This window comes from Heterocephalus glaber, unplaced genomic scaffold, assembly GCF_053883595.1.
Source record: "Heterocephalus glaber isolate CG9 unplaced genomic scaffold, H.glaber_assembly_v1.0 deba00001594, whole genome shotgun sequence".
In the NCBI taxonomy this organism is placed as follows: Eukaryota; Metazoa; Chordata; class Mammalia; order Rodentia; family Bathyergidae; genus Heterocephalus; species Heterocephalus glaber.
Genome location: NW_028258369.1, coordinates 10,217,711 through 10,245,187, shown reverse-complemented (window position 1 = coordinate 10,245,187; position 27,477 = coordinate 10,217,711). Strand labels below are relative to the sequence as shown.

Below are 27,477 nucleotides of genomic sequence, written 5' to 3'. Positions count from 1 at the left end.
AGGATTTAGTATCTAAGGATTTTCATCTAAGTACAAAATTTATTCTCTAGCATACATTTACCAGTAGCTAATGCTATAAAGTGCTAAATGGCTAAGATTTTAAATAAAAGATGGGAAATAAGTTTCATAAAGATGATTAACTTGAACCAAGTAGTAATGGCTTCCTAGAGCACTGACAGGGCTTGCTTGTAAGAATCTGTCTTGATGGAAAGCACACTGTGTTGCACTAACAGTCTTTCCCATGGGTGTGAAAAGAGAGTTGGGGCAGCAGCAATACTGCTGCAGGTCAGAATTTCACAATAGGCAGCAATATATCACTCCTTGTCCCACATTTTTTCCTGCTTAGCCTGAAGCTCTTTCTACTTAGTCATGCTTGTCTAATATAGTTAAATTAAAATATTCATTTATGTAAAGGAGCTACAACTTTCTATTTGCCAGTATTTTTTTTTTTTGGTACTGGGGATCGAACTCTATTTGCCAGTATTTAAGGGTGACTCAGCCAACTATTCACACGTGAATATAACTTAATTAAATCACTTTGCTTCCTTTCCAAATGTTGATGAGATCATTCAACCGAAAGAAATGGGCATTACGATGAACAGACTAGAGCAGAGGATAAGTAATTTTGGATCAGAGGCAACATATGAGGGAGGCAAGCAATTAAAAGACAAGTTTTTGTTTTGTTTTGTTTTGTTTTTTTAGCTCTTAGGGTGGAGAAAAGAAACGCCAAGAAGTGAAAAAGAGCACTGAAAGAGAGCCAAAAATTGGCAAAGGGAAAATTTTGCCTGGTGTACACATACCCTATCTAATGTCATCAGCATTGCTAATTATTATGCTACTTATCTCAGAAATATTTTCCTAAGTGGTATATACTTAAATCTACTAGAGTATTCCCCCAGCTCTGAGTACTAAAATACATCTAAGCCAATGAGAGTTAGAATGCCAGACAATACTCTACACAGCTAGTCAATAAGTGTTATTAATGTACCATACCACAATTTTCCCTGACAATGAGAACTCTACTGGATTTTCCTGTGTTGAGTAATTCACTGCCTACTGTATACTCTACTAGGGATTCTATTTCTGTAGTTTATTTTGTGGTTGAACCATGATGACTGTAAGAAGTGTGCAAATGTGTGCTGGATTCATGGCTATGAGTATCATTCTGGATGTTCAAATCAAAGTGTTCAAGCAGCTTGAGGGGACCCTCAAGGAAAAGGAGGTTAAAAACCAACGGGCTACTAATAACTGGTGAAATACCCTGGATATTATGAAAAGCATCACGCTCATCACTGCAGCTTCATGGTTACTGTATGAACAGTAGTTGGAATAACAATATAAGTGTAAGATGGAAGAAATTACTGGTAAGGGATCAACATGACTTCAGGGAAATTCAAAAAAGAGCAGGGCATTGCCTGTATACTCCTGCCTGTGTCCTTCACAGGGGTACTCTCCCTTAACTTAGTATTTAAGATCATCTACAACTTATTTTCACTTTATCTTTTCAAACTGTTTTTATCCTTATAGTTCAAGTATCACTTATCCTAAATGCGTGGCACCAGAGGTGTTTCAGGTTTGGGATCTTTTTAAAAAAAATATGCATTTGCAAATGCATAATGAGATATCTTGGAGATAGTATCCAAGTCTAACCAAAAAAGTCATTTATGTTTCATAGATACTATCTACACATATCCTGAAGGTAATTTTATAAATATTTTAGTGTGCCTGTATTTTGACTGCAATCTATCACATTAGGTCAAGTGTGAAACTTCCCACTTGTGGCATCATTTTGGTACTCAAAAAGTTTCAGACTTTGGAGCATTTTGGATTTTCAGGATAGGGATGCTCAACCTGTACTACTTTAAACAACTGTTCTCTAATTCTTAACAGTCATGCACGTGACTATAAGAGCTACAAAAACTGAGTTGATATAGAGTTTTGGATGTAGTAATATTTACAAAGTTGATATCATGAGCAACTCGTGTATGCATAGTCATTAGAAATAAATGACAAAGGGGAGCTGAGGGTAGCTACTCAGGAGTATCACTTGAGCCCAGGAGTTCAGGCCAGCCTAGGCAACATGAGATCCTGTTTCTTATATATAAATGAATGAACAAATGAGTGACAGAGAACAGAAGGGTCAAAGACCAATTTAAGGGAAAATCAACACATTCCACAATTTTGCCTGAGTGTAGGCCTACTGTCAGCTAAAAATTACTGGCTACTACCCTAGTTCCTAAGGGACATAATTTATTCCTGGCAAATAGTCTGAAAAAACAGAATCAGCTTCTGGGAGGAAGAGGACAACTTATTAGGCTCTTCACGCTAGGTACTTTTTTGTCTTCTTTAATTCTCAATCCTCAGGAGGATCTTTGCCTGGAATTGCCAGGACTGTGAAAGACAATTATTTCCCCCCATTATGGTTTATATCTAGGTGTTCCCTCAAAGCTTCATGTGCTTATGGGGGGGGGGTTCTGGGAGGTGACTGAATCATGGGGGTGTGATATTCTTCAGTGGATTCATCCACTGATGAGTTTATAGCTAAGTGTGATGGTGGGAAGCAAAGTCTGGTTGCAGGAGGTGGGTCACTGGGGGTGTGTCCTGGAAGGTTCTATCTCCTCCTGCTCCCTTGATTCCTTTCTCTCTGCTTCCTGCTGGCCAAGCCATAGGGAAGGCTCCTCTGAGATGCTCCTTTACCATGCCATCCTGCCTTGGGGGGCACCTGACTATGGAGTGAAACCACTTCAAACTGTAAGCCAATATAATCTTTCCTATGTTAATATTTGGGGGTCGGGTATTGTGTCTCAGCAACGAGAAAATAACTAAGACACCCACTAAACAAGAAACTGTTTTATTCTTTGAAGACTAAGGATATTTCAACAGCTAAGATTCTATATTCTTCAGCATGGATCATACAAGAGCAGAAGTCCTCTGGCCAACTGAAAGAGGATAGAAAATTAGGGAGTCTAGGAAGTGGTGTTATCTTGAGGTGCTATGTAAGGCAGTCTACCTTTTGCTATGGAGGCAGTTTTCCTCTTCAGCCCTACAGGAATCAAAGATAAAAACAATCTATATCCAGTCTCCAGTTGATGGGCATTTGGGCTGTTTCCAAGTTTTAGCTATTACAAACTGCTGCTATGAACATGGGTGCATATATATCACTGTGGTATGATTCTTTTAATTCTTTGGGGAAGATCCCCAGCAGGAGAATAGCAGGGTCAAATGGGACTTCCAGTCCTAGTTCTTTGAGGTACCTCCACACTGATTTCCACACTGGTTGCACCAGTCTACACTCCCACCAGCAGTGGAGCAGGGTTCCTCTTTCCTCACAGCCCCGCCAGCATTTGTTATTGGTTGATTTCATGATAGCAGCCATTCTTTCTGGAGTGAGGTGGAATCTCAGCGTTGTTTTCATTTGCATCTCTCGAATGACCAGTGATGTTGAACATTTTTTCATGTATTTATTTGCTATTTCTACTTCTTTGTCTGAGAAATGTCTGTTCATTTCAGATGTCCATTTTTGGATTGGGTCTTTAAATTTGGGAGGTCTGATCTTTTTAAGTTCTTTATAGATTCGAGGTAGTAGACCTTTGTCTGGGGAAGAGCAGGTGAAGATTTTTTCCCACATTGTGGGTTGACTCCTCACACTGCTGGTGGTTTCTCTTGCTGTGCAGAAGCCTTTTAATAAGAAGAGATCCCACTTGTTGATTGTTTGTGCTAGTTCGTGGGCAACTGAGGTTTTGTTCATAAAATCTTTTCCTACACCGATGTCGTCAAGAGTTCTACCTAACCTCTGTTCCAGCTGGTTCAGCGTTTCTGTTTTAATATTTAGATCTTTAATCCATTTTGATTTTAGTTTAGTGCATGGTGAGAGATATAGGTCTAGTTTTAATCTTTGGCAAGTTGAAGCCCAATTTTTCCAGCACCATTTATTAAGGAGGCTATCTTTCCTCCAGTGAGGGTTTTTGGCTCCTTTGTCAAAGATGAGATGGCTGAGTGTGTGTGGCGTTGTTTCTGCATCTTCTAATCTGTTCCACTGGTCCTCAGGTCTGTTTCTTTGCCAGTACCATGGTGTTTTTATCACAATAGCTTTGTAGTATAGTTGCAAGTTGGGGACTGTGACACCCCCTGCCATGTCTCTGTTACCTAGAATTGCTTTTGCTATTCTGGGTCTCTTCTTGTTCCAAATGAATTTTTGGATTGTTTTCTCCAGGTCTGTGAAGTATGCTGCTAGGATCTCAATTGGAATTGCATTGAATCTATGTAGCAGTTTTGGAAGTAAGGCCATTTTCACTATATTAATCTTTCCTACCCAGGAGCAGGGGATGTCTGTCCATATGTGTTTTTTTTATAAAATGGAGTACTACTCAGCCATAAAAAAGGAGAAATTAGAGACATTGATAGCTAAATGGATGCACATTGAGGCGATACTCTTAAGTGAAATAAATAGGACACACATGTATAAATACCAAATAGTTTCTCTGGTGTTAGAAACTGAAAGTGTAAATAAGGACTAAAACGTATAATAGGTAATGTGAAATAGGAAGAAAAGGGGCAAAGGGGAAGGAAGTGGGAGGGCTAGGGGAAAGGAAAGAAGGGAATGGGATTAATATGAAAAAATGGAAAAATAGGAACAAAATCTTTGTAAATAGGGAGGGATGGAGGGGGTGAAGGGAGGGCTGGGCAAGGGTGAAAAATAAGAACCAAGAGAGATTATGTAAAGGTGCAAATTTCCAATGATGAATGTCATTATATTGTATACATAAATGTACCAATGATTAGGATGAATAATCGATACTGTAAAATAGGAAGAAAAGGTCCAAAGGGGTAGGGGTAGTGGGAGGGGCAGGGGAAAGGAAAGAAGGTAAAGGAAAAATGAGAAATGGAAAAAATGGAAATAAAGTCTTTGTAAATAGGGAAGGGTGGAGTGGATGAAGGGAGGGCTAGGAATGGGGAAAAAATAAGAACCTAGATGCATCATGTAAATGTGTTGTATACCTAAAATGCACCAATAAAAGAATTTAAGAAAACAAAAACAAAAACAAATAAAACAATCTAGTCTCTTCTGCAAAGAAGGAAGAAGAAAAAATACTAGTTGGAGTAAGTTAATTGTGTAAGAAATCCAACTAATTATGCATAAATATGGATTAATAAGCAAAGACTCCTGGGGAGAGATGGAATGTGATAACTATTGGTTAATCTTCTGGTATGGATTAATTTAATTAGACAATTTTTCTTATGTTTTATAAAATACATGAAGAAAATCAAAGTCTTTAGGTAGGTAAAGACAGGAAGGGACTGAACTTTTAGAAAGCCAGAAGGAAGGATAACAATATTAAAATTCTAGAAGAAGATCAAAGATATGGGAGAGAGGTAGACTGCAGGGCAAAAACCGAAGAGAAGAGAGGAAGATATAAGGTGTGAAAAATCCAGCCAAAAATGAAATGACTCTACCACAAATAGAAACCTAAGGGATATGTTCAAATGACACCTGAGGGCTAACTCCATGTATCAAAGAGGTCTGAGTGAAGATATTTTATGTTCAGGAGAAATTAGGCTCTCCTTTATGATTATCCTTTAAGACAAACTGATTTAACTACCTCTAATACATCTCACTTTTTTCCCCTTTGGCTTTTTTTTATACCATTTTTCCATGAGAATGCTTTCACCCCAACATTAACATTCATGTCTCAAAATCCTACACCTATTCTTCAAAACTCAAGTTAAATTTCATGTCTTTTGTGAACCAGTTACAGCTACTTTTAAAATTTTCCTTACAATTTTATCAAGAATTAAAGGGTCAAAATTACTGGTATAGTTGGGCTGGGGATTTAGCTCAGTGGTTTCGCCACCTGCCTTGCAAGTGCAAGATCCCGAGTTCGAACCCTGGTACCAAAAAAAAAAAATTGCTGGTATAGTTAATATCTAAAAAGCAGGCGTACCCTGTGCTCTTGATAGCATTTTCATCATTCCTTCTGGTATTTACCATTATATGATAAATAGTAACCTAATACTACTTTGTCATCAATTTCAGACATTACCGCTGGACAACTGTTATACAGATGACTTAGCATGCATATCACCAACTTTTATTAAATCAGTAGTCTTTACAATTACTGTGACCATGTAAATAAGGTTCACTGTTGAGGTACTCTAGTTATCTATATACCCCTCCCCTCAGACAACTTTTGTTTTTCCTTAAGCTTACAGTTGTTTTGTTTTAAAATTTGTTTTCTATCTCAACTTCTTTTTGCCCTGCAACAGCCTGTCATGTAAATTTTCAATACTCAAACCTATTGGCGAATTCATTACTTCTATAACACCACCAACACCCCACTCTGTTGTCTCTGGAAATAGCATTTCTGGAACCATCTGTCTGCTTCAGTGTGGACTGAGTACTCTCTAAGCCTACTGAATGAGTTAGTCTTTTGAAGCTTCTTTTATTCATTATAATGGGAAGGATCATTCTTCATCACGCTTGTAATGTTGGATTCTTCGTTTCCTGAATACCATGCCTCCTTTACTTAGTTAACAATTCTCTAGTGTTGGCAGAGCCCATTTTCTAGCAATTTCCTAAAATAGGTGTCTGAAAATACTGTGGTTGAAAATCATTTTCATTATACGTTTTAAAGGCATTGCCCTTTGTTTTCTAATTTCCATTATTGGAAAGTCTAACATTATTCTTATATCCAAAACTTTTTATGATTTTAAAAACCTCTAAAAGCCTTAGGGGCTTTCTCCTATTCCTGTCGTTTTGTTATTTCATAATAATGAACCTTCTTGGGCCGGGGATTTAGATCAGTGGTTCCGCTGCCTGCCTTGCAAGCCCAAGGTCCCAAGTTTGATCCCCAGGACCAAAAAAAAAAACCTTCTTGAGAGTAAATCATTTTCTGTTTCTCTTCCATTATACGGCTTTCAACAGAATGTTTTAATCCAGAGAATAGTGATCTTCATTTGGAAAAAAACTTTTTTCATACTATAGTATTCCACCTAACCTAAGAACATGATTATCTCTATACCATTATGAAAAGAAATATCATCAATCAAAATGCATCACACCATTGACTATAACAAGCATTCTGACTTTAAAGATATTAAAATGTGTGGGAAGGAAGGTTTCTCATTAAGTTTCTTTCCCATTTTCTTTTCCCCCATTTCCCATTGTCTTTCTGAAATTCCTATTAGATATTAGATTGCTCTTTTTTTCCCTCTCCTGTTTTTAATGTCTTTGTCTTATTCTACTTTTTGGGACTACTCCTTGATTTTAGCTTCTAAATAATTCTACTAAAATGTAAAACATTTTTATCTTTGTGTGTGTTTGTGTGGGGAGTACTGGGGATTGAACCCAGGGCCTTTGCACTGAGGTACATACACAGCCCCCTTTTAAATTTTTGAGACAGGGTCTTGCTCACTAAGAACTTGTGATCCTCTTGCCTTAGTGTCCCAGAGTACTCCTACCATTTTTAATTCCTAAGAATTTCTTGTTTTTATGATTTTTTAAAAAAATAGCAATGTACTCTTATTTTACCAATCAATTTTGTCAGCAAAGGACATTGATTTTTCCTTTTACCTGCATTGCCTAGTCCTTTACGATCTCATTCTCTCATGCTGAAAGTCATCCTCAAATGTGTGGTGATACTTCGCTTTTCACTAATATTTAAGAGCAAGGCACTATGCACTTATATTCCTACCTATTCAGGAGGCCGAGGCAGGAAAACTTTGAGGCCAGCCTGGGCAACACAGTGAGACCCCATTGTGTGTGTGTGTGTGTGTGTGTGTGTGTGTGTGTGTGTGAGAGAGAGAGAGAGAGAGAGAGAGAGAGAGAGAGAGAGAGAGAGAGAGAGACAGACAGACAGACAGACAGAGACAGAGAAGGAAGGGGAGAAGGACAGAGAGACAGAGACAGCCAGATGGGGGAGGTGAGTGAGTGTGAACAAGAGCAAGAGTGTACACTAAGAAGTGGCTTGGAAGTTCTGGGCCTTGTCAAATAGCAAGCTTTCTTATAGGTTAACTGGCCAAGCAGGTAGCCTTTACAAATTTCTTCAGGTAAGGACACTCCGTTCTCCTGCCTATAGGATATGGCCCTAGTGGATACAATGGGGCCATACTGCCACTCAGTAGTAGGATTTCACTTAACCTCCTTGTTTCCAGCCTAGTACTGTACCTCATCCTACCTCCTACTGTGCCTGAGGTCCCCAGGTCTGGAGACTCTCTTTTTTTTTGATACCGGGGATTGAACTCAGGTCCTTACACTTTCGCAGCAGGCGGCGAAACCATTGAGCTAAATCCCCGGCCTGAGACTCTCTGGTTTTTGCTAATGAAATGCCCTTCGTCTCCAGAGGGGTGGGGACATAGAGGCTGTTTATATCATCATTTACCCAATTTCTGTTTTCAGCCCCATTACTACTCTCCACTTCCCAAAGTACCTAGAGCTCTTCTGAGAATCTGGGGCAGTGAATAAGACCTGCTCTCTGTTGCGATATTCCTTTAAAATCACTTAGGACCTATAACTTTCTGAGTTTTTGTTGTCCTTTTTGTTTTTTTGCAGTACTGGGCATTGAACCCTGGGGCACTCCACCACTAAGCTACATCCCCAATCCTGTTTATTTTTGATATAGTGTCTCACTAAATTGGCCAGGCTGGCTTCAAACTTGTGATCCTTTTGCCTTAGCTTCCCTAGTAGCTGGGATTGCAGGCATGTGCCACCATGCCTGGTTCTTTAAATTCCTCTTATTTCCACTCTCCTATCTGCTTTTCATATTACATCCTGTGGTTCAAATCATACAAGTCTTCTGATTTCAAAGACCAAGTTTCTTTTTTTCTTACTCTCCATGTTGTTTTGGGTGATAATTGCCCAGGACAGCAGAGGACCAAAAAAGCTTTATCTTGCCATTTAAAACCTGCAAGTTTCCCCTCATGCTTTTGCATCTCTAACAAGGTAGCAAAATACTTGGCACCTAACAGACATTAAGTACTTGCTTAATCAGTGACCAGATGTAGTTATATACAAACTAAGCTGCAGTAAGAGAAAGACCACAAAATGCAATGAATTAAACAAGGTAAATTCCTATATTTTCTTTATAGAACAGTCCATGGATAAGAGGATAAACAGGTTTTACTAGACTGTTAAAGTCATTAAGGAATTCAGATTTATTCTTATTTTCCTCCATCCTTTCTACTCTCTTGTCTTGGTCAAAACTGCTTTATCATTACTCTCTGTACCTCAGACCACAAAAAAGGAGTCAATCAACCTACAAAAAAGCTTACTAGCTGGAAAATTCTATACATACATCTATTATCTCAGTTTCCATGAGCCAGAAATCTGGGCCAATAACTACATGACCTTAGAGGCAGATCCTTCCCCAGTGAAGTTTCAGATGAGGCTCTAAACCTGGCCAGCACCTTGACTGCAGTTTCTGAGAGTCTCTGAAACAAAAGATCCAGCTATGCTCTTCCCAGATCTGGCCCACAGAAACTATGAGATAAAAAATGTATGTGGTTTAAATCACTAAGTTTGGGGTAATTTATAATGCATCAAATAGATAACTAATATAACATTTCAACTTTCACCATGTAAATTATTAGTAGTTGACAAAAGGAAAACTTTCACTTGAATATTAAAGGTAAGTACAATTAGCTGGATGTAGTGGCTTGCCATCCCTGCATTCTGAAGGCTGAGGCAGGAGGATCACTGGAATTCAAGGCCAGCCTGAACTACATAGTGAGACCTTGTCTCAAAACAAGGACAAAATAATAACAACAACAACAGAAGAGAAAGGTAAGTACAATTTAAAGTATGAGGCCAATATAAGTTTTTGACAATCTTTTAGATTTAAGAGCATTAAGGAAATATTAAATACTAGGCTTTATTTTAATGCCTAAACTTAATTCATAAAATCTGGAATGATCTGCTGAAAAACCTTACCCATATTGCTGGTATTATCTTAGTCCTTTATCTTTTCAATTTGTCTCTAAAATGTAGTTTCCTCTCAAACATAAGTGCTACTAATGTTGTAACAGAAAGGACAAACATAACATCACAATGGAAAACTGTTCAATTTCAGATTAAAGGGAATAGAATTAGGAGTTTTCTTTTCCAAAGGAATTACTGTACAAAGAATAAAGGTAGCTGATGACAGGAAAATCAATATTTATACTTACTGTTCATTTTTACATCTTTTACATGTAAACATGCACTATACATCAATGAAGTAAAATGCCTCAAATGGTTTGTGAGGGTGTAGAAATCTAGATGAAATTTGAAGGCAGTCCCAGGCACTAGGCTATCCCTGGGTCCCTATGTTAGCTAAAACTTAACTCATGCATTCATTTAATTAACAAATACATAAGGAACACCAACGAGCACCTAAAATAAGGAATAGTTCAGTTTAACAGGTAAATAAGTAATGGGATCTGGCATGGTGCTGCCATTAGGCAGTGCTGGCAGAAGAAAGGAAAAGACTTAACTCAAGGTGGAAGTGTAGTTGTGTGTTAGGAGGATGTTTCAGTTAAAATGACATCTAAATTTGGACCTGAAGGATGATTAGGGATTAAAAATGGAGGGGAGTAGTAAGGGAAAAGAATTATGGGGGAGGGAACATCACCTGCGAAAGCCCAGAAGGAAAAGAGAAGCTGATATATCTGAGTGGACTTTCAGTAGAGGGCAGAGGTATGTGGCCAGAGATGTGGAGAGAAGTATGCAAAGCCTTATTTTTTTTTTAAACAAATCTTTATTCTTTTTTTTTGGTACTGGGGATCAAACTCAGGACCTTGAGCTTGTGAGGCAGGCGCCGAAACCACTGAGCTAAATTCCCAGTCCTTGCAAAGCCTTATTATGCAGGGGCCAGGAGGTCATGTTGCAGAGTTTAGACTTTATTTGAAGGAAGCACAAAATTATTGAGGGTTTTAAGCAGAAGACTAATAAAACCTCATTCTTCCATAATGGACATAATGTTCATGACAATTTATTTGATTTCTGGAAATTGCTACATTCCCAGCCCTTTTTATTTTTATTTTGAGACAGGGTTTCACTAAGTCACTGAATTGTCCAGGCTTCACTTGAAATTGCAATATTCTAGTCGAAGCCTCTCAGAGTGGCAATGAATTATCTTAATGAGAAATGTACAAGAACTATAAGAAGTCATAAAATTTTGATAAGACATAAAAGTATCAGACTGATTATTTCTGAATATGAAGACTAATTATTATTAAAGTACTTTTTCATCTTAATCTGTAAATTTAGTGCAATTCTGATAAAAGTTCCAATACAATTTTCAGAGGATAACTGACCTTGATTGTGAAGTTTATCTGGAGAATTAAGTGCCACGAAACCACAATTTTAAAAAGTAAAAAGGTGGGAAGGTTTGCCTTGCTACATATAAAAACATATAATAAAACTACAGTAATTAAAAAATTTTTTAAAATCGAAACATTCAGAGTCTGGAATAGGCAAAGAAAGATCCTCCCCTAGAGGTGACAAAGAGAGCATAGTCCTGTTGAAACCCTGATTTCATACTTCTAGCTTCCAAAACAGTGAGAGAATAAATTTGTTTTGTTTTAAGCCACCCAGCTTGTGGTAATTTGTTATGATAGTCCTAGGAAACTTATATAGGGAGTAGAAGGTAATTTTAAATATGATAAAAGAGGTATCTCAAATGAGTGGGGAAAGAATGAATTTTGTTTACTCGGTAAATAAGGGTTAGGACAACAGACTATGTATTTGATGTTTTTGTTTTTGTTTTTTTGGTACCGGGGGATCGAACTCAGGTCCTTGCACTTGCGCAGCATGCGGTGAAACCACTGAGCTAAATCCCGGGCCCCAGACTATGTATTTGAAAAGAAAAGTTAGATTTCTACTTCATACCAGATACTAAAATTCCAAGTGGATCAAAGATGCAAAATAAAAATGCAAAAAAGAAAAAAACATAGCAACAAACAAATAACAAGAAAAACTTAAGAGTAGGTGAAAATGTAAGAGAATATTTTTATAACCTCGGAGCAGGGAAGGATATTCTAACCAAAGCATAAAACCAAGAAGCCAGATATGATCATTTATAAACAAAAACTTCTATATACATAAAATGAAAGAGAAAAAAATGCAATGTTTGAAAAAAGGATAAACTATTTGCAAGTATGTAATAGACATGGAGTCAATATCCAGAATACATTCAAAGATTGTATAAAACAATAAGGAGATCAGAAGCAACCCAAAAGAAAATTGGGCAGAACATAAAATATAAAGACCAATAATGCATGGCTACTTAACCTCACTAATAATCAAATGAGATGCAAATTAAAATGAGAAAGTACTACTTATTTAGAGTGGCTCAATGTTTTTATAATGACCAGTGTGGAGCAGGGAATAGTTGAACTAGTAATCTCATACAGACAAATTTTTACAATAGTTTTTTGCAGGGCAGTTTGGTAATGTCTATCGAGACTTCAATGTTTAATTTTCATTCATACCCTTTGTTCCAATGCATCCTTTTCTAAGACTACATTCTACTGAAATGTAAGTTCACAAGTAGTGAGAAATTACACTAAATATAGGTTATGCATAAAATAGATTTCTGTGTACGCATTTAAAAAAGAGATCTATACTACATATATTTCAGCAAGTCACAGAATATGTATTTAATAAACATAAATAATAATTGTCTTATGGATAGAATAACAAGATTATAGCTGAGCTTCTGACAATGGATATCCTGTGAGAGGTTAGTAACATTATTACTTCATTTATGTAATATATAATGAGTATTACTTGTGTGCCAGGTATTGGTCTACTGGGGATTCAGGAGTGAGCAACCATACCAACCATAACAACAATAACAAAATGAGTGAGGAAATGGTTAATGTCTACTTTCTAAATATTAATATTTCTGTAAAGTATGATCTTCATTTTTTTCTCTTTAATAAATTTATAGTCAGTTGATTTTTAAAAAAAATATAAGCTATAACACATTAATGAAAACTTTCAACAATACAAAGCAACTTGCTTTGTCATTCTCTTAAAATCAGCCTTATCAAATAGTTTTTAGAAAAGTCATTGGCATAGTCAAGAATATATTTTGGTAAAATTAATGTGAAAGTATCAATAAATTCTTAATACTATAAAATGATTGCTCAATTTAAAAATAAAGAATAATTTTATGGTACCTAATTTGTCTTTCTTCTTTGTGATACAATGTTTTACTTACAATTTGTGGATTAATCTCTTCCTCTCCCATAGGTTCATCCATAATTTGCTGTCCATTCTGTGAAAAGCACAGCAAATAGGAAGTTATCAAAACATATTTTGCATCAAAGTTAAATGAAGGCAGACAAAAAATTATCATTCAGGAATATTTTCACTTCTAAAAGGGTTCTAGTGAAGTAGAACTACCATCTAAGAATGCAGTTTTGAAATTGCAACAGGTTGTGCTTCAAAAGTTCATCTGTAAGTTAATTATTTGAAACTATAAAACATTTTTCCATGGAAATAATGTAAGAAATGATGATTACCTTTCCAGGTGAGCTCTTGAGTTTATTTTAGTTAAATGCATTACAAGTGGTCTTAGTTAATCCTCACCAAACATCATTTACAACTTTGTATGGCAAAACACATTCTAAACCCGACGCTGTCAATAATCAATCGGGAAATCTGATTAATTATTTCAGAGAAAATTAAGCTCAATCTCTTATATTGAAGTAAATTCCAGAGGGATAAAACATTTAAATGTCAAAAATAAACTATATAAGTATTAGATTACAGGTAAATAGTAATCATGGGGTAAAGAAGGTAGAAATTATAAAGAAAATAAATGATGTTTGAATCCAGAAAAGTTTAAAACTTCTACCAGATACCCCCAAAAATAAAACACAAACTGATTATAAAAATTAAAGCAACAACAACAAAAAATAAAGCAACATATGACAAAGGGTTGGTATTCTTGATACAAAAAGAGCTTTGCTTTGCAGACCTGTAAGAAAAAAATGAACCTCAACAGAAATAAGTAATAAGGGAAGAGTTCAGCCTTAGTACCAATTACAGAAATGCATTTAACCCAAAGATACCTTTTGCCTCTCAAATTGGTAATGGTTTACCAAAAAATAACACTCAGTGCTAATGCAGGCATCAGAAAAATAACACTTTGGCTTTACTTCTGGAAAAGCTGTAAATCAGCACAACCTTTCAGGAAGGTAATCTGAGTCTATTTAAAAAAACATAAAATTTTGAAATGTACCATCTATTCTTTTTTTTTAATGGACAAGTGTACAACAAAAATGCTCACCATTTTTTTCCTAAAGAACGCCAAATTGGAAACCTAAATTCCTAACAATAGAGAACTAGTTAAATATACTATGGTACATCCATATAATGGAATACTATGTGATCATTAAAAATGATGATAAAGATGTAAGTTTATTGACATGGAAAGACAGTCACATTTAATAAGTGAAAAAGCAGTTTACAAAACAATATGGATTGTAATGATCCCATTTTAAACAAATATATACATATTTAAATGTATATATTTGTATGGAAAAAACTCTGGAAGGATATACACCAAAATGTTAACAGTGGATATCTCTGGGTAGTAGAATTTTAGACAATTTAAATTTTGTTTTTTCTTATTGGAATTTTCTAATGTGCCTACAATGAATATGTATTATATGTGTAGTTAAAAAAAAGAATTCAGGAAAATTGAGGGTCTTCTTTCATTCCCTCACTGGATAAAAGGAGCAGCCACTTGATTACTTTTTACTTCAACAAGTCTACAAGGATCTAAGCTAACCATCTTTGGAGCATTATAAACTAGAAGTAAAAGGTAGGCCACCCATCACCCAAGGCACCACATGAGGCAGCTTCTCGGAATTTGAACTCCTCTCTCTACTCTTCCCATCACTGTTTACTATTTGTTCATTCATTCATTCATTTCATATCACTCACGCTCTATTCTACGTACTGATCTGGAGATAAAAGGTAAATAAAATATGGCCCTCATTTTAGAAGGTCTGCTGACCTATACAAAGGGCATCTTTCATTTTCACCCACTCTTAAGAGGATGTTCCTAGGTTAAGGAATGTCTATACAATACACTACAAAGCACAGAAACGGTGCCAAAATGCAGAAAAAGGGGGAAAGCAGGTATAAAATGTTTATTTTCCTATGACTTTTAGAGATTACATATTGCCCACTTCTATGGTAAGGAGACTCAACTATCTTCAGGATACTTCTTTTTCCTAAAAGCTACAACCATGTATTCCACTGACTACTGATTATCGAAACACCCAAAAGAAACCTTAAACTAGCTCTTAAGAGTACTGGCTTTGGAGTCAAAACATGTAGGTTCAAAATCCTGTTCTTACATTATCAGTATAAAGCTCTGCTAGATTATTAAGACTAAGCTTTATTTACATAGAAACTAAAGATTTAAAAAGACTTATCTTCAGAGAGTTTTTGTGAACACTAAACGAAATAAATGACACAACTTTAAGCACAGTACCTGGTACTCAATGTTATTTTTATTATATCTAAAATTCAATTACTTCACCTACGGCCCACAACTTGCTACTTCTCCTGTATTAGTCACATTAGTTAATAGCACAATCATTCATCTAGTAGTCCAAACTATGTTTTTTTCATTGATGATAAGCAGTTATATTTTTGTAACACAGATCTGCTCAATGGCTTCTCATTATTTGGCTTTTAGAACACTTGTCTAACTTAAGCTATACTTACATTTTCCATGGAAATAAAATTTGAAAACCATCTGTTCCTTGCAGTTTTTCATGTATGCAAAACAAGTATCATAGAAACAGCACTAAACCTGGAATTGGTAGACCAGAGGTAGAGCCATAGATCTGCCACTTACAAGTTTTATGAATTGGGGCAATTCAGACTTCCTCTCAGTCTGTTATTTTATATCTTCAAAATGGGGATACTTGCCCTATTTACCCAAAGGGTTATTTGGCTCAAAACTAAGATTACTCATAAGAAAGCACTTTATAAATTGTAAAGAGCTATACCAATGGAAATTACTATTATCAAAGTGAGGTAGATTTATGAAGATAAAAAAATTTCATTTTGTCCTTTTGGTCTTAGAATTTTAAAAATTAGGATTGGTAAGGGATCTCAATAATCTTCTGTTCCAACTACACATCATATGTTTGAATTCTTTCTACTGTTGTTGTCTGTACATGGAACACTATCAGGACAAGAATGTAGATTGACCAAGCAGCCTACTGCATTATCTCAGAAAAAACACTGCTTGCTAGAAAAAATTCTTCACTATATAGTAACTTTCCTCAGCCACAAATTCCCTTTAAGATTACAAATAAGTGAAGACTAACTTGCCTGTAGGCTATCTGCAAAGTCACCGGAAATAAATCTATATCATCATAAATCACCCGGAGTCTGGTCTTTTCTAGATAACCTGAGGTGGATAAGTCTCATCACCACTCCCTTCTGAGCACTCTGATTCATTTTTTTTTTTTGTACTGGGGATCGAACTCATGTCCTTGCACTTGTGAGGCAGGCAGCGGAACCACTGAGCTAAATCCCTGGCCCCCACTCTGATTCATTTTGAAAAGGGGTACATGGGATTATATGCAATTAACTAACATTCTAACCCTTGTACAACCAATGCAGAGTAAAGGGCATTTCGGCTCCCTGGTCCTAGATAATAAACTTATATTAATGCAGTTGGCATCTGCATCACTTTCGTTATGTGCACAACACATTGCTAACTCATACTAAGCTTTCTGTTGATTTAAATCTCTCTTATTTATTTTTTATAGTACAGCTAAGCCCTGCATCCTCTCTCTGTACTGTACCTGTTATTACACTTAGGCCCAGGAATAAAACCTTATTTTAAATTTTTGATTCAACTTCCAGTTCTGATCCATTGCTACAGTTTCTATAGACTGGATCTCCAATCTATCAATCTATCAATCTCTTCACAGATTTCTGTTTCATGTCACCTACAAATTTTACAATATATCCTCTTTTCTCAACTACTCAGCTAATTAACAAGTTATTACATAAAAGCAATCTAAGAAAAAAATTAAGTAAAACATGACCTTAAAGGTGTTTATTCTCTGCTGTTTGCAAAAATACCTACCTCCTTTTTGAGTTTAGCAAAGATTTAAAATTTTCAATAACCTAAGTTTTAAAGTAGCTGGGCACAGTGGCACATGCCTATAGTCCTGGCTACTCAGGAGGCTGAAGTGGGAGGCTCCTGAGTTCAAGGTCAGCTTGGGCAACATGGCATGACCCCATCCCCCAAAAAACAAAAAACCCAAAAAAGTAGGGAAATATGAAAGCCAATGTTATACTACATACCAGAGAAACTTTATAAAGTTTGATTTTTTTTACCAAAACCCATCTTTTCAATGAATTCTTTGTATCATTTCACCAAAATAATAAGTATTAAAATGTTATCTATTAGAAATGAGCATTAAGCTACTTCTGCAGTTAAGAAGTTTAAGTTTCCCTTTTGTAAAATTACCCTTGGTTTTCATTAGAGATTTGAGGTTACATGGATCATTAGTTTAATTCAATATTGTACTTTGCATAGTTCCCAAAGTTCAGGGAACACTACCTATTAAAAAAGAAAGTATAATTTTCTAATTGTAAGAAAACAAATAGGAAAAATGTGTTTTGAAACTAAGTGGCTAGTACCAGGTTTAAAACACAGCTCTGTCACTTATTGGCATAGTTTTCTAAACTTGGGTAAATTACCTAACATTTTGAGCCTCAGTTTCTTCATTCATAAAATGCATATATTGTTTATCTCACAGGCACGTTGTAATTAGGGTGCTCCATCAAGGGCAGCAGATGTTCAGAAAATGCTACTTTTCCTCTTTTGCCCTAACTGACTGTGTAATAGTCACATTTTATAGATAACTTTGAAAGATGTAATGCAACAAAGAAGTATAGGAGGGATGCCTGTTTCACCAATTACTACAGCCAATTTTCTGCCAACTATGGTGAAAGAGATTATTCATATGTATGTTAAATTTCTATACAATGTGGCTAAAGAATGAATATGGACAAAAATAGTTGAAAAATAAGGCAAATCTATTTATCCTCTCTCATCCCACCATAATGCCTGCCAGCCAAAAAACCATGGAGCTTGGCAGATTACACATATGCAAATATGATTTGAAACACTAAAAAAGGTTAGGAAATGCTAATCATGCTCTATGCTCTACTTTGTGAGTCTGAAATGTGTAAAAAGTCACAATTTTGAATAACCTACAATATGGGTCTCATTAGAACAAATCAGATAAAGGAGACTGCTTGAGTTTCAGCAGGAATTGTTTTCAAAACAACTTTTAGTGTTACATAAAATTATCACTTGATATCATCTTCTAGGTTGAGAGGAAGAAAAAATTCAATCAGAAATTCTGAATCATGGGTTAAGGGCCTATACAACTTCCCAAGTATTTTAAGGGAAATGCTGATGTAGTCCTAGCTACTTAGCTGATGTGTCAAAAATAAATTTTTTTAATTAAAAAAATTTTTATTTAAGCAACCTTATTAAGCAGACTGTTTTGTTGTAATGGCATAATAATGCACATTCCCAGGCTGTTTTCTGATACCTCTAAACAAAATATAAATTTAAAAAGTTCTCCAAGTTCAGTAGGAGATTATCATGTACAAGTATACTAGGACCAAAAACTGATCTGTGATTGATAAAATTTCATCTTGACCTTCATAGAACATATCAACTATTGACATTTTCTTACCTAGCAATGAAATGTACACATGAACATCGGGAGAAAAGGATTTCTCACAGAGAATAGCAGCCAGAAATAACAGGAAGGGTGGAGAAAAAGAAAGGGTCCAGAGCCAGAGTATTAATATGGAGACCCAGGTTGTTGGAATAAGCAAAGACCACAATATTTTTAAATCACCCTCAAGTTTCCCCAAGTACATATGTCTTCCAAACTCCCTGATACCTGCAGTAGTTTTCCTGCCCAAAGCTTATGCAACAGGAGTTCCATCACGAAGGTGTTGAGTATGAGGCATCAGAAACCTCTCTCCAACTTGGTTAAGATACCATCACATTGTTCAGAATCCAAAGAATTTTCTATGCAATCACATTGAAACAATAAGAAACAAGCATTTTATATTCTTAATAAGGAATGTATATAATCCTTACCAATGTGACAGGATTAAGAATCAGCTCCTCATTTATCCTAAGGAAATATCAGAGATGTGCATAAAGACTTATGTACAGTGATATTCATCATACTCATTATACTGAAAAATAGAAAACAATCTAAATGACCAACAGGGGACTGGTTAATTAAATCATAATACATCTATTCATATCTAGGAATACTATGAAATGGTTAAATCAGGGCCTCAAAGAAAAATTAATGATGCAAAAAATGTTTCCAATATATTAAATTAAAAGGGATACAAAACCGTATGACCCCAATTTTGCACCCTCCCTCCCAATATGGGTGCATGTATCTGGCAAAACATATAAAATCTTATCAGTAGTTACCTGGGCCATAGGATTTTCTTCTTTGTATTGTCTTTTCAAAATTATATGCATTTATTATGTATTATTTTTATAAAGAAAAAACAATAAATGTAATCAGAAAAATCAGTTTATTTCTAGTTATGGTGCCCTTATGACTAGTTGTTCTGCTACTTCTCTAACTACCAAAGATCTGTTAGTATCCAAGATTGTTCTATTTTCTATATTAGGACAGGAATGACCTCTGTTTACATCTACATTTTAAAGTTTATGAGGACCCTTTCAGGTTTTATTTACTTATTTATTTTTTTTCTGGTCCTTTGGTTGTGGCCTTAGAAAGTAAGTTTTAGGCCTGAAACCACCTCATGTTTTTGAAGTGTACCCCTATGGGGAATTCTGCTTATGAAATAAGACATGTTGAGATAAGAATAAGGAAATGAAAACACAGTAGCCAAAATTAAGTCTGTATTGTGAATAGCAAGTAGTAGAACTGACACTGCAGAAAACAGAATCCATGCCACAGAGGACAAACTTGAATAAATGAAAAAAAAAAGAAAAGATAAAAACTATGGAAGACAGACAGAGAAATAATCTATGAACCACAGATGTTCCTAAGGGGGAAAAAAGAGCAGTTTAATCAATCAAAAGTATAAGAAAACTTTCTAGTTCTGAAAAAAAATACCTGAGACTGGAGACTGAGAAGGTTCAACAGAGATCATCAACACCAAGACATGTCCTGGCAAATGTTTTTAAATTTCAAGGATAAAGATATAATCCTATAAGCATACAAGCAGAAAAAAATAGGTTATTTCAAAGGAACTAAAACCAGATTGACCTCAGATTTTTCCTCTGCAACAATAAAATGCCAGAAGATAATGAAATAATGACCTACAGAGAATTGAAAGAAAAAAGTTAAGATCTGGGAATTTTATACCTCACCCTAATTTTTCATGTACAAAGGTCACAGGAGATCATTCTTAGACTTTCAAAATCTTAAAAAAATCTCACCATCCTAGTAGTATCTTTTAAAAACAAATTGTTCAAAGGTACATTAAAGAGAATTTTAAAAAGAGCTCAAGAATACTGACATAGAGAAGAACTAGTGAAGTAAATATACTGACACCAAGTTAATATCTAGAAATAACTGAAAATAACTAATCCCACTAAAGTAAAAAGGTTCAATGATGAAGAATAAATAACTGACGTAAGTATATAAATAATGTAAAAGAAAAAGTACCTTAGAAATTCAAAAGGTAAGATATGTAACTTGAGGTTAAATTAACGTGGATATAAAATAAAGAAGTAGCGGGAGAAGCAAAGATTCTATGTTCTGTATCTTTCCTAAAAAGAATATTTAATAATCACTATTTTTGTTATCTAATAAATTCTGAAATATTTAAAAAATCACACCATAATCAAGAATAGATGCTTATTACAGTCTATATCACTAAAAAGATAGTAAGTGGTACATACTATTAATAGTACTTATGCAGGTATCATATTCAACTCTAAGAAGAGGTTAAGTACAATTACCCTTACTTTACAGGTGAGGAAACCAATGCTTAGCAAAGTTAGTGAATGGCAGAAGCAGGATTCAAACCCAGGTTTTTCCAGTTCCATAATTCTTCTATAATTTACAACCTTTACAAACAAAACAATCCATATGGCAGAAGGGAAAAATACTCCACAAGCAAAAGAATACAAAATAGAAAATGGCAGAAATCATTCCAAATTGGTAAGAAATGTAAAAATTTAAGAGTTTCTAAAGTGACTTACTAGGTATTTGATGCTATTACAGAATTACTGATATTTTTATGAGTGATAATGGCAAGGCAGTTATGTTTTTTAAAAATCTGTCTTTTGAGAAATATAAACGCAAATATTTATGACTGAACTGACTTGCCTAGGTTTAACTTCAAAATAACCCACTAGAGGTGGGGAAAGGATGTGTGTTTGTATGGGGGGGGGGGAGTGAGTGAAATGGGGAGGGGAAGTAGAAATCAAATGATGAAATGATAATCCTTGAGGCTGGTTTATGGGAATATGACTATTTGCTTATTTATTTATTTATTTTTGAGACAGGATCTCACTATGTAGTTCAGGCTGGTCTTGAACTGTGTAGCCCAGGCTGGCCTTGAACTCACAGTAATCCTCCTGCTTCAGCCTCTCAAATGCTGAGATTACAGGCATATGCCACCATACCCGGCAACATGGCAGTTTATTACAGTACTTTTACTACTCTAGTATGAGTCTGAAATGTTTCATAATTAAAAACGTACACAATAAAAACATTTACTGCTTGAAAAAGAAACCCAAACACAACACTTAAGCATATAAAAGTATAAAGAAAAATAAAGCACGTATTGTAACATTAATGCCAAAAATAAAAGGTAAAGCAAAAACCCTAAGCTGACTTAAAAAGCCATTCTATTTGGACTAAAGATATAATATGTATTGAATATACATACTAAGAGGAGTTGCTATCATTTACTGAGCTCTTACCCACCAAGCAAATGCTAAGCACTATTAATTATCTCTGATGCCTCTAACAACTTTGTGAGGCACCATTATCAATTTATAAATGAGCAAATTAAGTCACAATTGGTATGCCAATATTCTTAGGTACTATATTCCCAGCCTCTAGCAAAATGCCTGGCACACAGCAGGTGCTGAATAAATATTTGCTGAATACCTGAAAAAGTCTAATATCTTATTCAAGGCTAACAAGGAGAGCCCATGTTCAAATCCAAATCTTAGTTTAAAACTTTTATTCTTAGTTGCATAAAAAGCTTCTAATAGTAATATTTCATAGTACGAATACAGATGTTTCTGTTTTTGTGAGACTTTGTACAATTAGCATGTGCTTTTTTTTTTGCGGGGGCGGGGTACCTGGGATCAAACTCAGGACCTTGCGCTTGAGAGGTAAGCAGCGGAACCACTGAGCTAAATCACTGGCCCTGCATGTGCTATTTTTAAAAGACAAGGTCATCAAAAATAGTAGATGCATGATAGCACTGAACATTTAACCATAGACTAAACAAACCACAAAACACAAAAGCAGATACTCTGGGACCATGACATGAAATAAATGGAAACAATGTGGATGAGAAATTTTTAGTAACTAATATCAACTAGCATAATGAACAAAATGAGGACAAAGCATTTGAAATAATTTCTATTAGGACAGGTAGGTATTGAATTTTATAATGTAAAAATACTATGGGCTCTTTTCAAGTATTTATGAAGTTATAAAAACTTACCATGCTCTAAAGGTCATAAAGTAAATCTAAAATTCTGAAAAGCAGGACCCATACAGATCATATTTTATGATCATGCTGAAAATCTGAATAAGGAAATAAGCTTAAGCACGCTCTCACAAATCAATATTCTTCTAAATAATTACTAGGTCAAGGAAATAAATAATAACTCATTTATTCACTCCTATTTTGTTCAAATAATAGTGTTAACTAGCTGTTACATATATTCTCTTATTTAAGTGTAATTAAGCATTAACAAACGATGAGGAATGTTCATATGTATAGCAAAGAAAAAATGGTTGAGAGTTAATGTCCAACATCGCAGAGCTATTAAATTTGCAGATAAAATAACCGAACTCAAATCTGAATCCAAATCTCTTACTATCTCTACTTAGAAATGCTGTTATATTACTATTAGAATTCATGTACAGGTATCTAGAAATGCTAATATATCTCTTTTTAAAATAAAATTTTGTGACTAAAGTGGAGAAAATTAGAGTTTTTTAACACAAAATATTCTGAAAGTGTCTACTTGTTAAATACATTTTAACAAGAAGTTTATGGTTCATTTTTCTAGCATATGATTTATCACACATCATTTTTCAAATCATACATTCTTCTAAAAAGGATTCTTTTGAATATATTCATTCTCAATAGGGTAATGAAAAAAGAAAACATAAAAGTAGATTAAAAAGTAGGACATATAAGGTAAACATGATTTATCACTAAATTTATTTCTAAAAACCAGTGTGACCTTGGAAAAGTCACTTTTTTTCCTGGTACTTATCTATAATCCATAAAAATTCTATGGAAACTTACCCAGCATGGATTTGAAAGTCTGCCACTAACACAGCAAGCCTTTAAAGCCTCTCTGAGTTGTGGTTTCTTCATCTATAAAACATGTGGCTATTCGGAGAGCTCTCCCAGCTTGAAAATTTTATAAACACTTGACTTTAAGAATTAAAATTTCATACTAAGATTATTTGATTTTGTTTTTTCTTACGATTGAGGAAATTACTGATTCTACATTCAGTTGATTTCTATATTTCTAATTCCTTCTTTTTTGTCTGTAATTAAAATAGTTTTACCTATACCCATTAGCAGTACATGTGTTCCCTAGTGTAAACAAAGGTAATGCCAGGAACTGATTATATAAATGCTGCCATCTAAACAAATAATGAAAATACTGTTTGTCTGTACAGATTAAGTAATCTAACTCAACTTTGCAATTTCCACAATCTAATCTTACACTATTCTTATTTTACTAGTAGAGAAAACTGGTACAATTCCAACTTTTTAAAAACTCCTGTATCCATTCCTAATCCTATTTCTGCCTCCCCCAAACCTTCAAACCCTACCTCAGTACAAAATGGTAGTATTTCCCAAGTCTCCTTGATGATAAGAATTACTTAAGATTCTTGTTAAAGACACATACTTGGGGATGGGAATATAGAGCTCAGTAGAAGAGCACTTGCTTAGCATTTGTTAAGTGAGGTCTTGGGTTCAATCCCCAGCACCCCTCAAAGACCCCTAACTCCTCTAAAACAAAATGAACCCCCCCCCCCGTATATTACCTGGCCTTTATACAGACATCTTACAAGACCCTTGTGTAGTCAAAAGATCACGGGCTTTGGAACCTGGCACATCAAGTTTCCAAATCTGGCTCTGCCTTTTACCATATATATGACTTTGGTAAAGTGATTTAACATGAATTTCAGTTATCTAGTCCATAAAATTTGGATACTAGTCATGCCAAAGGTTATGATAAATTCAATGTGCCTAGCCATCCTGGGTGTTCAATGTCAGCTTCTCTTTCCTTCTGTTCGTCTTGCCAATACTAATATTTGCCAAATACTAATATTTGAGGAGATTTTGAGGAGTAGCTTTGTCCTGAAGGATTCACTTCCATTTCTAGGGCAAATAATCTGAATACTAGACAACCTATGCCTTACTTGGGGTGGCTAATTCAGGAGTCTCATGAACAAACCTAATCATTTATTTTTCCTGGTTTCCAGAGGTTTAATGAAGCCCTCCTATCTGAAACAGATATACCATCATGCTAGCTTCAAAGTCTAAGCTCTTGCACAATTCACAATAGCTAAATTATGGAAGTGGCTTTATGTCCATTAACAGATGAATGCATAGATAAAATGCAGCATATACACACAATTAAGTACTACTTAGCCATAAAGGAGGATAAATTTGAGTCACTGTAGGAACATGGATAGATTTGATGCTAAGTGAAATAAATCACACAGAAGGATAAATATTACATGATGTCTCTTATATGAGAAATCCAAAATATAAATAATTTAAAGAGTAAAAGAGAGATGGAAATAGGGAGGTAGACTTTGTAGAGATGGGAAGGGTATGTGAGGAAGGGGAAGTGAAAATGATCAAGATGCTATATAAACAGGTATCAATCCCCCAAGATGAATGCAATCATGTATTACACATATATGCCAACAATAAAAAAGTGCAGGCTTTTATTTTGCTCAGACTGTTGCAAAATCATCTGGACCTGTTTTTTCATCTGTAAAACAAGTGATGCTTAAATGTTTACAGAATTGAACCCAAATACACATTATCAATAACTACTTATAATCACTTAATATAAACATCTACACAGTTTTATAAACATTCTTTACAAAAAGACAATATTAATAGCTTATATGAACATGAAATGAGACAGTGGACCTACTCATATACACAAAAAATCAGAGCCTGTTTAACAGAATTTGTTTGCATAATATGAACTATATCTCAATACAATTTTTTTGACAAAACTTGAGGTGAATTTACTAAGGAAGAAGAATCCAAACCACTCACTGTAATTAAAATATATGCATGTTTAAAAATTGCCCTAGGCAAGAACATCTGTCACCAAAGCCACCAAGACTTACTTCTGAAAAGATAACCACAAATATAGTTTCTAATTATAATTCCATGATTAATTCTAGCTGCATATTTATTAAGCACTACTAAGAGCATTTTACTAAAAATTGTTAGTTTTAACTGTTCAGATAAACTACAAAATAATTTAGAAATCTAAAGAAAATTTAAAAGCTCTAAAAACCTGAGTGCATTCATTGAACGTTTGCTCAATACTTTAAAAAGAAAATAAATCTCAAATATATTGAAAATGCATTTTCTCTTTCAATTTTTCTCAAATTATTCTTTAGTGTAATTCTGTAATTTCATTTAGATCATATTCTTTGCTTGTTATATTTTCAGACAGTTAATCTTTTTATTACTATTTTGAATGAGATCTTTTTACCATTATAATTTCTAACTGGCTACAGCTAGTAAATAGGAAAACTGTTGATTCCTGAATACTGTACATTTTGTATAATATCACTTTACTAGACTACCATTAGTTTTAGCAGATCTTTTTAGTGGACTTCTTTAGATTATCTAAATAGATGATTGTATTATCTATGCAGTTTTTCTCTTTTCAAACAAATGAAAATAGCATAGTTTTAAATGAGGCTGCCTGCTATGTCCTCTTCAAGCATGATGCTGGCTACTAGTTTGAGGTGATATAATATTAAGGATACACCATTTTATTCTTGTTAGTACAATTATTAGGAGTTTTTCTTAAAAGTATTTACTTTTATTTTTTACTTTTTTCTTAACTTCTATTTAGAAATGTAGAAATGATCAGAGTGACACAAAGATGCAAAAATGAGAGAGAGATGCCATATAACCTTAATCCAGTTTACCCCATGGTAACATTTTATATAACTTCCTGTCAAAACCAAGAAACTGATACTGGTACAGTGCACAGACCTTATTCAATTACAGTGACTTTACAAGTACTCATGTGCACGTGTGTTCTATGACATTTTATCACACCTGTATCTCCTACCACAGTAAAAATACTGCCTAGCTTACTACCACCAGGATCCCTCATGTTGCTCTATTATGATCCACTTCTCTCCCCTCTTCCTAAACCCTGGCAACTGCTAATCTGTTCTTCACTTCTGTAATTTGGTCATGTTACATAAATTAAATCAAACAATATGCAACCTTTTTTCACACTCAGCATTATTTTCTTGAGATTCATCTAAGCTGTTTTGTGTATTGACAAACAATTCATTCCTTTTGTGGACAAGCCACAGATGGTTTAATCATTTACTCACTGAAGGATTTTTTATTTCTAATTTTTGGATATAACGCTGGTATGAACATTTTTGTACAAATTATGTGATTTTCATTTCATTTCACTAGGAACGCAACTGATTGATCACACACTAAGTATATGTTTAGTTTATATCTTTTCATAGGCTTATTTGCCACCCATACATTCTTTCTGGCAAAGTGTGTCTCTCTCTTGTCCATCTTCTAACTGGATTACTTGTCTTTGTTCCTGTGGAATTTTGAGAGTTCTTTATGTATTGTAGCAGATATAAGTTTGCAAACATAATCTGTAGCTTTTCTTTTCACCCCCTTCACAGGGTCTTTTTCATAGAAGAAAAGTTATGGATTTTTGATGAAGTTCAATTTTTTTCTTTTATGGACTGTGCTTTTGGTGTCAGGTCTAAGAACTCTTTGCTTAGCCCATGGTCCCAAAGATTTCTCTCCTTATGTCTAAATTCTAAAAGATTTCTAGTTTCATCTTTTTCATTTAAATCCATGATTTACTTTTGAATTTTCACATAAGGTATGAGGTTTGGCTTGAGGTTCATTGCTTTACTAATGGATGTGCAGTTGTTCCATTCACCTGTTGAAAAGGCTCTTTA

The 27,477-nt window shown here is 34.7% G+C and overlaps 1 protein-coding gene across 7 annotated transcripts in view; it reads right to left on the bottom strand.

Annotated features, from left to right (window-relative positions):
• The window catches only part of Rps6ka3 (ribosomal protein S6 kinase A3), a 109,768-nt gene that overhangs the window by 65,180 nt on the left and 17,111 nt on the right, over positions 1-27,477 (bottom strand). For 2 of the 7 annotated variants that reach the window (XM_087193645.1, XM_004866178.3), the window contains exons 2-4: positions 20,161-20,254; positions 19,152-19,188; positions 13,200-13,256 (exon numbers count right to left, since the gene is read on the bottom strand). In XM_087193645.1, coding sequence (XP_087049771.1) covers positions 13,200-13,241 — 42 coding nt within the window. In that variant the 5' untranslated portion in view covers positions 13,242-13,256; positions 19,152-19,188; positions 20,161-20,254. Of the gene's footprint in view, positions 1-13,199; positions 13,257-19,151; positions 19,253-20,160; positions 20,255-27,477 lie in introns of all 7 variants that reach the window. The other 5 variants (XM_087193646.1, XM_004866175.4, XM_004866177.3 and 2 more) reach the window with 4 other exon arrangements.